The 13060-nt window shown below is 40.0% G+C and overlaps 1 protein-coding gene across 31 annotated transcripts in view; it reads right to left on the bottom strand.

Annotated features, from left to right (window-relative positions):
- The window catches only part of LOC118280338 (copper-transporting ATPase 1), an 82423-nt gene that overhangs the window by 24989 nt on the left and 44374 nt on the right, over positions 1-13060 (bottom strand). For 11 of the 31 annotated variants that reach the window (XM_050701846.1, XM_050701840.1, XM_050701868.1 and 8 more), the window contains exons 1-8: positions 9346-9496; positions 4881-4998; positions 4108-4235; positions 3471-3601; positions 2824-2994; positions 2278-2363; positions 1342-1453; positions 571-737 (exon numbers count right to left, since the gene is read on the bottom strand). In XM_050701846.1, the coding sequence (XP_050557803.1) occupies positions 571-737; positions 1342-1453; positions 2278-2363; positions 2824-2994; positions 3471-3601; positions 4108-4235; positions 4881-4998; positions 9346-9395 (963 nt within the window). In that variant the 5' untranslated portion in view covers positions 9396-9496. Of the gene's footprint in view, positions 1-570; positions 738-1341; positions 1454-2277; positions 2364-2823; positions 2995-3470; positions 3602-4107; positions 4236-4880; positions 4999-9345; positions 9497-13060 lie in introns of those variants that run through there. The other 20 variants (XM_050701856.1, XM_050701850.1, XM_050701851.1 and 17 more) reach the window with 4 other exon arrangements.

The raw sequence follows: 13060 nt of genomic DNA, 5'->3' as shown, positions 1-13060 counted from the left end.
TTAATTTATTATTTATTTTATTGTCAAAATTGGTCCCTCCTGTGCAGAGGAAACCTATAATTCAGTATTTGTCTATTACAGATTGTTGATATACTAAAATTACGACCCGTCACTGTAATCCCCCATCTCGTTTGCCAAATGTGGGGGATTATGACAAAATGAAAAGGCAGACCTTAAAAAACGATCTTCTAAAATAACTTACTAGAACTTGACGTGTCGTAATGTGCACCTCTGCCTACCCCTTTGGGAATAAAAGGCGTGGAGTTGTGTGTGAGATCTTGAAATATACGATATCGACACACATAATGACATAATATATTATTATGTCACGCTCGAAGGGGTGGGCAGAGGTGCTCATTACGACACGTAATGCCGCTATACAATGTACACCTACTTTTCACCATTTGTGTTATAAGTCCCATGTAATAGGGGGTGTGCTTATTGCCATATACTGGACATAATTCCAGACTCCGTGCTACTACTGAGAAATTAATGCTTGCCCGGGGTCACCACTCGACCAACGACGCAATAGATGTACACATGTATGTAGAAGTAATAGATGTAACTTACAGCAACATGCAGATCCTTCTGCCCGCTTCCATCGCAGTCACTAATCACACTGGACGGGAAGCCAAGTTCGGTGATACAGTTGGCGATGTCTGCCGCCGATATCTTCGCTGGAGAGTACTTCACTTCTGCTTTGGCTGCCAGTAGAGCTACTAGGATGGAGTGGACACCTGGGGGGAGGATGTGGTGATTAATGGTTGGAGGGTGTTTTTGAGGATGTCTCGATTAGTTTCGAGTGAGAACGGGAGCCTTAATGGTGATTGCAAGTTCGGTTATGAGTGTTTTTGTAATAGAGTGTATATTGTAAATTTTACTGTATGTGGATGAAATTGTGGTTAAATGAGATGTTTTTAATAAGTAAAAACCGATACGTTTTTCTGTGAATTTTGTGAACTGTTCTATAGATTTTCAAAAGTTACTTAACTTTTGAAATGTCTCAAATTGAATTAATATTTGTGTGAATGATATTTGTTGATGCATGAAAAGATTAATATATTTTTTTCTTTCCTTTTCTTTTATAAACGTTGCCCCAATCTAGGATTTTCTCCTGTGTCGTGTGTGCGTTTACAAACAACATTTATGGATCACACAAAGAGTTGCTCCGTGCGGGAATCAAACCCGCTACACGTTGTACGGCAGCCAGGGAACCAGCTACCGCACCGTGCAGTCTATATGAGATTCTTGTTAGAGTCCTTTGTTGTGTTGAAACTAGTAGAGCTATCCTCAATTAGATTTATAAGGGGAAACAACCTATTATAACTTCTTTATACATACCGTACAACTTCTGCACATGTTTCTCTATAGCGGCGACACAGGAGGCGCACGTCATGCCGCGGACCTCGAGAGTACAGCGAGAGGTCTCGCCCTCCGCCACCGGTGGGGAACCCTATAAACAAACAAAGTATCATCATCACGCCTTTTATCCCCGAAGGGGTAGGCAGAGGTGCACATTACGGCACTTAATGCTGCTATACAATGTACACTCACTTGTCAGTAATTGTGTTATAAGTCCCATGTAATAGGGGGTAAGCCTGATTTCTGATTTTAGTCGGGCTGATACTGAACACCCACTCTCGGCCGCTATCCCACTACAGCCTGATACGGGGACTTTTGGGTGCTGGGTTTCCCCCCTGGCCCGATGCGCCCCTCCTTAGTAGACCTGCATCCCCCAGACTCTTCCGGGGGATCGATATCAATACCAGGCTTAGTGTGGACGACCAGTCAACAAGGACCACTCAGCACCAGAACCCCCGACCTCAAGCCATCCTCCGTTTCCGACCTCCAAGTAGCCGAATTACAGGAGACGCCATGCTCCCAGTCAGGGGGTGAGCCTATTGCCATATACTGGGCACAATTCCAGACTCCGTGCTACTACTGAGAAACAACAAATAAAGCCAGGCAATTTTTTGCTTCACCCAGGAATCGAACCGGAGACCGCTTGTCAGACAATCGCACGTGCAACCACTCGACCAACGAGGCAGTCTTTTAAGTCAATTAAGCAACCGGAGGCCCAATTCCCCTTCCCAATCTTCTCAATCCCCGATTCCCCAACAATCCTTAAATTCCTAACCCCCAAAAAGCCGGCAACGCACTTGTAACTCCTCTGGTGTTTCAAGTGTCCATGGGCGGCGGCGATTGCTTACCATCAGGTGATACGGCTCGATTACATAAAGAAAATAAGCACGATATAGGTCTTAAAATGCTACTCACATTAACTTGTGCCCTACTCTTGACCGGAGAAGGTGGTTTCGCTCCATCGCCTGATCCTTCCTCGCTCTTGCTCTGTGAAGTCGTTTCTGTAACAAACATCAATATCAATAAATATCATCAGTATTTATTAGTTATTTAATCTTAAATTTTTAATTATAAAAAAAGGTCAGGGCTCAAGAGAGAGGAATCTCCGGACAATACGCGCCGTGTCCAGAAGTACTGCCTTCTGCATCAGGCTCTTGATCCAACCGTCTAACGTTAGCCTACTCAGGTGTTGGTCGAGGCTTTTGGCTATGAGGCCATTGGCAGATACGACTATCGGCACAATGATTGCTGAATCTACATCCCACATGTCGACAACCTCATGAGCTAAATCAAGATATTTATCACCACACTTGACAGAAACCCGTGGGAATGTAGTTACATTTTCAAAACACCGCAGACAAAAAGCTAGTAAAATGTCAATAATTTGTCAAATGTGGTGTTTACCATAATCCCCACACTTGGCAAACAACCTGGGGATTAACAAAACTTATACAAACTGACCTGTATACTGATCCCCGTCCACAGCTAGCACAGTAACAGAGAATCCGAGCGCGTACACGGTGTCCGCTAGCTGCCGCGCCGTGGTCGTGCCGCGGCCGTACCGTATCCGCGCCGTGCCCTCTGCCAGACGTACCGATACTGATCGCACGCCCGACAGCTCGCGGAGAGCGCCTGGAATTAGAAACAAGTTGGTGTTATTGTGAACAGTGTTTGTTTGATAATCCCCATTGTTGGCAGAGGAGTTGGGGATTACTGACTTTTTTATGTTTTTTTTTTCAAAACGTTGCCTCACACTAGCATTGTGTCCTGGGTCGTGGGCGCTTTTACAAACATACAAGTTCACATACACATGACGCCCAGATCCGCAACAACTAATTATTGCTGACACAAAGTCCAATGACTTCTCCCGCCTTGCGCGAGGCGAGAGGAAGTGTCAGACTATTACTGACTAAAAACCACCCCGTTCCTACACCTGCTTTTCGAGCCGGAGCTCCGGTAACCTGTTACGTTATCCGAAGCTACGGAGACACCATATAATTCGATTTGACGTTTCAAAAGTGCCTTATTTAGGATTAATTGAAATAAATGATTTGACTTTGACTTTGGGCTGATATGATGATGACTATAAAAATGACCAATAAACTTACCCTCAATAGTATTGACACAGGACTGGCAGGTCATGCCGACGACTGACAGCAGCACCTCCTGCTCGTCCATCTCGCCGGTACCTGACATGTCGATCAACAGGTCTGTCGGTATCTCTTTGGGTAACAGGTTTCTGAAATAGAAAGGTTTATGGTGAGAAACGTCATGCCAACCCGCATTGAGTACCCGTTGGCTGTCGGAACGCAGATCTACGCGAGACACAATGTGTTTTCTATTGTGTCTTATATACCGACAGACAACGGGTTAATGCTCAAACCTTCTTCGTATGAGAAGAGGGTTTGATCAGCAGTGGATACTTATAGGCTGATTTTGTGTATTGCTATTTTGAAGTTAAAATTTTACATTTTTATTGTATATGCGTTTTATAATTAAACATAGACCCAGTAAATAATTTATAGTCTAACCTACGTTTCGAACCAGGCAAAATTCAGCTTTTACTACCACGAGAATAACAAACTAATTGTTATTTTATTTTTGTGACTAGAAGTCACAAAAATAAGAGGTTATAAACTTAGTCTTTTTAATGTCGGTCTACTGAAAAGATCAAGTAGACCGTTAAAAAGACCAAGTAGACTTAAAAAGACCAAGTAGACCGACAAAAAGACTGAGTAGACGGACCTGGTTTCGTGCTCCGTGGTGTCAGTAGGCACCTCGAAGCCCATGTCTTCTATATGAGACCGGATAGCCTCCTCCGAGATAGTGCGCGGCTCATATCTGAAGTAGCCTGCGTTTTCTGATAACTCCACCTGCAAGCCAAGTTGTGATATAATTAGTAGGTTGTAAGGTTGATAATTGCGTGCGTTTTCTATTTCGAGAGTCTCATTAGCAATATTAGTGAGTTTCCAATGAACAATTGCCGGGTAGTTTTGTTTTAAGACAACAAGACCTAAGGGCTTATGCATACCACGTTTTTTAAACGCGCCGTTGACGAGCGTTTGTAGCGATCCAGACGCGATACGCACGCAAGTCAGACGCAGCCTATAGACCTTGGCACACCTGACGCGCGTTTGTATCAATACATACGACAACTAACTGCTCTGCAGGATAAAATCGCGCGTCGACGGCGCGTTTAAAAAACGTGGTGTGCTTAGGTCCTTAATTTTTACTTCTTTCTGTAAAAGCACATAACCTTGTGTCTTCATCTTTATTAATGTTTATGTTTATTCTGATGACGTGCCTCAATAGTAATAAATACATAAAAAGAGGTAATTATTGGTAAATCTCAATCACTTAATTTTTATTGAAATACAAGGTAACTAATAACGTCATATACTGCATAGAATAACACCAAAATTTACTAGGCTTCACACCCTAACCATACCAACCAATTCTCAAGACCTTTCAAGCACCAGATCCCCCTATATCCCCTCCATAATCTTAACACCCCTTACCTTAACATAAGCGATGCCAGGCAGTTCTCTGACGGAACCCTCGATGCTGCGCACGCAGGACATGCAGGTCATGCCATTTATAGGCACCCGGACCGCCACCAGCTCCGCGCTCGACTCTCTGTGGACAAGGAAATGGGGGTGGTTAGAGAAGATGGTCGTTTAGTAGACTTTGTGGTGTTGGAGGGTGAAGATTTATGGTGTGAAAGGTGTAATAAGTTTTGTTGCGTTTTTCTCAGTATGTCAATAATGTAAAGGTTTAAATCTTTGAATTATGACAATTTTTTGGATATTATTTGTAAAGAGTTTCAATCAGTTGTTATTATTAAACCATTAACTGTTGAAGGCAAATCCTTTGCTAAACGCCGGTCACCAGTATCCGACGTTGCCGTTAACGTGTCAGTTATTATTGTAGAACTTTCAGGGAGCAATTTAAATATTTTTTCATACAAACTCGATGAGCAGCCTTCACGATAACCTAAGCGGTTAGCGTTGCGCAGTTAATTCTTATTAGTTTTAGCTATGGGCTCCGGTTGAGTTTTGAAACTAGTTGAGTAATCTCGTCAAATAGTTACATACACTATTTATTTGTTTAAACTTCATCACAAATACGGTGAATGGCGGACTTAATGCCTTAAGGCATTCTCTAACAGTCAACCATAGGGTAGTAACTATAAAACTGAACAAATCTATTAATAAAAGACATTTTCGAAAACACAATAAAGCCCTAAGTCTTTATTGTTTTAGACGTACGATAGTACGTCTAAACGTAGTACATACATAACAATACTTTTAGATAAACAAAAGTGTAATTAGTTTCAGCACGTGTCTCAACTATCAGAAACAGTAATATGTTCCCGTATAATGAGTATTCAGCATGTAACAACGTTCCGTTTAAACAGAGGTACCATAAACCGATTGGCTACGGTATTCCTAATGACTTGTCGCTAAGATAACGTTGAGTAAATACATAAGCCTTAAAAATAATACGTTTTCTATGGAAAATACCCATGAGGCTCACCACCATCTGCCAAAGAAGATTCTTTGACTTCTTTGGCCACATTGCCAGGAAGAGAGGTGATAACCTAGAAAAGTTGCTGCTCACAGGAAAGGTAGATGGAAAAAGACCAAGGGGCAGGAGTCCGATACGTTGGTCGGACCAAATCCGTGCCACACTGGAGACCACAGTCTGCGACATCCACATCGCCGAAGATAGAGCAACATGGCGAAATATAGTTAACCAGAGAGTTATTCGTCGGGGTCACGACCCTCAGTATTGAGGATAAACGACGCAAGGAGGGAGGAGGATGGAAAATATCACTAATAGTGCTAGATGACCAGCCCGTGAGTGACTCTTGGACTGTAGGACTTATGGGTTTGCCATTATTTCCATGTTTGACAGGTTAGATGGAGATTGCAGTTTAAAAGGATCAGGTTTATCAGAGAGCGCTGATAAACCTGCTGCTAGGTCTCTGTCACATGTGTAGTTCTGGTGGCTGAATTAAGAGTGGGAGAGACATACTTTGGCATTGCTGGACTGGCTCGACCGGAGTGATACAACGGCCTCACAGAAAACCGACGTTAAACACCGCGTTGTATTTCGTTTTGTGTAGTTAGGTTACTGGAGGCCCAATTTACCCTTAATTATCTTCCCAATCCCCGATTTTCCCAACAACCCTTAAATTCCTTAAATTCAAACTACCATACCTACGGAAGAGTAGGGCAGATGACAATTGTATTCTGCTCTGTAGTCACCAACTATCCGATCCTAAATACGATCCCCAACTCGCCTGCCAACCATGGGGATTATAGTCTGGTTATTAGAGCTTATTGGAACCCAGTGGACGTAAACGTAAATCGTAAACTAAGATAGCATTTCGTTTATCACGTATCACGTGTGAAGTGTTAACAACTGATAACATAAGATGTCAAAGATAATACAATCAGATTATTGGCTTATCACACTGTTTCCTCTAGCAGATTTTTTTGAGGGGAAAAACATCGAATCTCTTTTCCCACATTGGGTGAGGCAAGAGGGAGTCTCAGACTTTAACTGACTAAATGCTACCCCGTTCCCACTCCTGTTTCGAGCTGAAGCCCCGGTAACCCTTGCGGTTCGAGCAGAACCAGACCTGTGCGTAAGGCACGTTACGTACCGCGAGCGCTTCAAAGAGCCATCAGTCCACCACAGATAGAGCCCAATAGGGCTGATGCCCGATCCGGTATTACGGAACCTAGTCGATTTACCGAAGCTCCAGCTCGAAAAGCAGGAGTATGAAGGGGGTGGTTTTTAGTCAGTAAGAGTTCCCTCTCGCCTCGCCCAAAGTGGTAGAAAACATGGGATGATTTTCGATCCTCAAAAAAAAAACCTAGCGGTTGTTCGCGGCTCCGGTTTGGCAATAAGTCCAGTTTATGGTTTAAAAGTATTATTTGGGTTACAAAGAACTACTTATCGGACCATGGTGTAATCTTTGGAAAACACTGATCTTATCATAATCCGTTTATTTGTTCTGATTGATGCAATATGTTTTTACATAGATAAGCGTAGGGCCGCTGTATGCAGGTCGCTTCCAACCTCGCGATGTGTAGTCATTAGGGGAGGACTGTGGGGGGCAGTGGACGGTACGTGGCTGATTGTATGATGATGAAGTTAATAAGAGGCATTTTTTTATGTAATAGGAGGCAAACGAGCAAATGAGTCACCTGATGGTAAGCGATCAGCGCCGCCCATGGACATCCGCAACACCAGAGAAGTCACAGGTGCATTGCCGGCCTTTTAAAAAGGAGTATGCTCTTTTCTTGAAGGTTTGAAGGTCGTATCGGTTCGGAAATACCACCGAATCCATTAATTACGTCACACCTTAGGGGGGGGGGGACGAAGTGTGACTTTATGTGACGTCACAAGGACGTCGCACTAGGGAGGCCTCACAAATGTGACCAATTGTGACAAGGACAGGGGAGGGGGTCAAAAATCAAAATTTATGCATGGCTCCTAAACACTTGTTATTGTCCGTAACGCTTGTTGTATGCAGTAAAATAATCGCAGTTTTTTATGGAATACCAGCGGACTCCGGCGCGGTTTAAGACGGTAGGTGACTAATTTTTAATTTAAAGTCCGGCTTGTAGATTATTTTAAAACATTAGATCCGCATCTTTTATTATCTTACGGAAACAAATACTTTCGAAGATTACAAATACTTCGATTTGAAATATTGCATAACGTCACTTCTAGGTACATTTTATACGTAGAAACGACGTATTTGCTCCCACTTCTAAACATTGATTCATTTTATCTAAGTATTGTTATCTTATAACTATGACAAATTAAAAAAGATACATGTATAATATTATTCCATTACCGAACAGACGGACTAAATAGATTTTTAATTCTCACACCCAATCATCATCTCAATTCCTAATTACCACAGTCGCTATCACTACCAAATCCAAAGACAAACCAATCAATATTGAATTAAAAAATGCATCACAAAAACCAGTATTTTTACCTATACATATATGTATTATTAGCAAAGCAGCCAGTCTGCACAGGTATCTGTATCTGTGTCTGTATATGGCAATAATACAAAACAACTCGAAACAGGTTTTACGTAGTAAAAGTAAAATGGCATTAACCTACTGAGTCGCAAAGATTAATTCGACACTAGAGTCGCAGGATATTACAATTTTTTATATGTTTTTGCCACACTCAGAGTCATTTAATGGTTACTTAACCTAGTCCTTAGCAATTGTTTTCGTTACTAAGGAGTAGTGTAAGTAATAAAATAATTAAGTGTCTCTGAGTGCGGCAGTTAGTGTTTTGATTACCTATGAAGTTTCTTGCTCGTTCTTCTCCATAGGAATCTACACTTTGGAACGAGCAAATAGAGTAACTAGAGGACTGTACTGACAGACAGATATTTTTAATCGATACTCGATCGATACTGACGAAAAATTTGTTTTATCCGATTTTAATAATTATTTTTGTGTGAGATAGCGCATTTATCGAGGAAATGAAAATTAGGACTTAACATCACGCTATAACCAATAGGAGCCGAGCAGTGTGTTGAAATACGAGGGTAACACGCGTCTTTTCGTTACGCCTAAACTACTGTACCGATTTGAAGAATTATTTTTGTGTTAGATAGTGCATTTACCGAGGAAGGTTATAGGTAATAAAACATCACGCTACGACTGATAGGAGCCGAGTAGAGCGGTTGAAACTGCGCGGAAGTAGCTAGTATTATACATTACTTGACCGCCTTTAATATATTATGCATGTATTATACATATAAACCTTCCTCTTGAATCACTCTATTTATTAAAAACCGCATCAAAATCCGTTGCGTAGTTTTAAAGATTTAAGCGTACAAAGGGACATAGGGACAGAGAAAGCGACTTTGTTTTATACTATGTAGTGACTAGTTATTAAATTAACCTGTAAAATTGTTAAAAATATATTTCTACTTACTGTATTAATTGAGAAAACTGTCTTTTGTATCCTATTCTAAACAGATCCATATTTATGTTTAAAAATTCACGTTTTATCACTCGAGCCACTTAAGTTTTTTATCTTTTTATATCAAAATACCACAGCTGATGTTTTGCGAGGTCAAAACTTTGTTAATCTTTAGCATTAAGATAAAACAAATACACAATTTGGGAACACAACACACTTTTGTTTTAATAATTCCCGTTAAAAAAGTTGTGAAAATGTCATTAATATTACAACGTAGAATTACGCGCGAAGTATTCACAGTAACACAAAATTAACTATCATTCATTACAAAGATAAGATAAAAATTAACCACAACAACACAAAAGAATATTCCAGTAACGAAATAACATTAAATTCACACACTTTTTATAACAAAAATCACTTAATTTCAACTAAAAATCTCAACAATGAATTATTAAGAAAATGAAACGTCAAACTCAAGATAAAAAATCCCGCCACAATCGCGTTCCAAATTTGAATAGTGACACGGCACAGACAATGCAGAGAGCGTCGGAACGCGCGGAGTGCAAACTGTTTACACTGACCGCGCTTTCATCGCTGCGTTAGCTAAACGCTTCGTATTGTATTAGATCGTTCGCAGCGATTGAAGCGCTTCATTGTACGTTTAGTGTCGTGTGCCTGCTTTTTGCTTTAGGTACTCATGACATTTAAATTATTTATTAATTGAATTTGCTCACGAAATGGGGTTTTTAATTAAACATTGGCTTCCGCTTACAAATTCTATTTAACATATTTACGTAAGATTAAATCTTACTTACACACAAATCTAGACGCATTTGAAAATATGATAAGAAAAGTAATTAGTATAAAAAATATGAGAGATTACAATTACTGCTATCTACGTTCATAATAAGTGCTATTAATAGACTGTAGAAGTTGCGTAATGCTTAATTCATAAAATAAACTGATAAACTATTGGCCATAGGTAACAAGATTTTATTCTCTGTACCTATAATATGTAATTAGAATGAATCACCCGAATGTGTGTACGCGCTTAACTCCTAAACGGCTGCATTGAATTGGATAATTCTTTTAATGTTTAAAAAAGAACATGATAGGAGGGCAAGGTCGGGAACTAGAAACCTAGACTAGGTTTCTTTTAATGTCCTAGACTGCTTTGTTAGTTACTGATAATAAAATGATCATTAATGTCTGCCTTATAGGCCGAGCAAGGAATATTTTTTTATGGTATAAGCCGGTAAACGAGTAGTGGGATCACTTGATGGTAAGCAATCGCCACCGCCCATAGACACCCGAAACACCAGAGGCGTTACAAGTACGTTGCCGACTTGGGGGTTTAGGAATTTAAGGACTGTTGGGGAATCAGGGATTGGGTAACCTCACTCACACAACGAAACAAAACGCAAGCGTTGCTTCACGTCGGTTTTCTATGAGGCCGTGGTATCACTCCGGTCGTGATGAAGCATGGCCCTCCCACACTAATTCTGAATCTGAAGGAATCTGGGATTGGATTCCCAAATCGATCAAATTTTCATTTGGCATTTAGCATTTTTTGGAGAATTACATAGTATCACTGAGTTTGAAATTGTCCCCGGTATATGGCAATAGGCACAATTTTTATTGCACCTTGTATGTCAACACAACTTATGGCAGGAAAATAGCCAAGTACCGCTGACCTTAAACCGACAAGGTAAAACAATATCACGATTGCTAACATAGAGGCCACTGCTTCAAAGAAATGTGTTGTATTGTTGCCAATTTTTTATGGTATAAGCCGGTAAACGGGCAGACGGATCACCTGATGGTAAGCAATCGCCGCCGCCCATGGATACTTGAAACACTAGAGGCGTTACAAGTGCGTTGCCGGCCTTTTGGGGGTTAAGAATTTAAGGATTGTTGGGGAATCGGGGATTGGGAAGGGGGGCAATTGGGCCTCCGGTAACCTCACTCACACAACGAAACACAATGCAAGCGTTGTTTCAGTGAGGCCGTGGTATCACTCCGGTCAAGCCGACCTAGCAGTGCCGAAGCATGGCTCTCCCACACTTGAAATGTGTTGTAGTGTTGCCAACACTACGAACACTGCGAAAACAGTAGCATAAGCGACGATCTAGCGGGTTACCGGGGCTCCGGCTCGAAGAAGGAACGGGGTGGTGTTTAGTCAGTTAGAGTGTGTGACTCTCACTTCAAACAAAAATATAATATCCAGCCACCGTATCAGCAGTGCAGTTAAAGGACATGGCTAAACCAAAGTATGGACGTCGTAACCCGTACAAATAAATATTGTATAAATATGGTACCTAGCAATAAATAAGGCCGCATAATTAAAAATTGATATTTTGTAATTAAGAAGGAACAGAAACTTGGCATATCTGCGCAATCCTGAAAATAAAGTAGCGCTCCTACGTCAAACAACGTTACAAAAACTTCAAACTGTGAATTGCTGTGAACTTTTACCAAGGCGTTTTGATGTACCTGAGCCGAAAGTTATTTATATATGGGGTAGATAGGTAAACAATTCTGCTTATACTAGACTAGCTACTTCCGCGCGGTTTCACCTGCTCTGCTCGGCTCCTACTGGTCATAGCGTGATATTTTATAGCCTATAGCCTTCCTCGATAAATGGACTATCCAACACAAAAATAATTATTCAAATTGGACCAGTAGTTCCGGAGATTAGCGCGTTCAAACAAACAAACAAACAAACAATCAAACAAACAAACTCTTCAGCTTTATAATATTAGTATAGATAATGAACACAAAGTAACCAAGGACAGACACAAAATATATAGTAAGATTGTGCAATCTTATATAAAAAATAAATATTTTGTGTCGATCATTTACAATTATTTGGTTTCAGAAAAAAGTCATTATATTACCGTTATTAAAAATTGATGTTCGTTTAATTATTTCGATTTGATTTTCGGGGAAACTAATGTCCTAATAATAGCTTGCAGTACCTACTTCCGTGTTGTCATGTCAAACCACAACAGAAAAAAATCAATTATGAAACTTATTTTTTGTTAATTTTTGTTCACCAAGTTATAAGAATTAGTTAAACACAAAATAATTCATAAGTGAATATTTAAATGATACGGGTTAGCGTGAAATTCGTATTCTTGTTATTATGCCTGGGTCAGTCATTTAGCCATCTCCTTTAGTTTGATATATTAAAAGCTTTTGTTTATTTAGGATACAGACTTTTTGGTATGCAGGTACTATACAGGTTATTTATAAGTACAAGGACATTATGTCCTTTCGAGAAGGAAAAAAAGATGAAAAAACATCAGTCGATACATCTTATCGATTGACATCAAAATATTTACTTTTACAATCGAATAACAACTAACTTCGCACGTTAGATAAATAGTGGCCGGATATTGGTGTTTTTGATATAAAATAAAGGAAACAGATTTCACATTAACATAAAATGTTTGCGTATTTATTTAAAAACGATCTAATTAAGATCAATATTTTTATAGCGAAGATAAGATCTGATTTGTGGAATTGCAGCTTATAATTATTTAGATCTTTTAACTAGGACCCTCATCATCATCTCCCACCAATGACACAATGACACACTGACACACTTTTTAATAAATCATTTTAATAACCCGCATCTATTTGATTAATACAAAGAAATGCTTTTATCAAGTTGAAGTCAAAACATTTTATATATTTTTTTAATAGGTAAATAATTTAAAAG

This window comes from Spodoptera frugiperda, chromosome 21 (genome assembly GCF_023101765.2).
Source record: "Spodoptera frugiperda isolate SF20-4 chromosome 21, AGI-APGP_CSIRO_Sfru_2.0, whole genome shotgun sequence".
NCBI lineage: Eukaryota > Metazoa > Arthropoda > Insecta > Lepidoptera > Noctuidae > Spodoptera > Spodoptera frugiperda.
The sequence above is the reverse complement of the archived record's forward strand: the minus strand, read 5'-3'. Positions and strand labels throughout refer to the sequence as shown.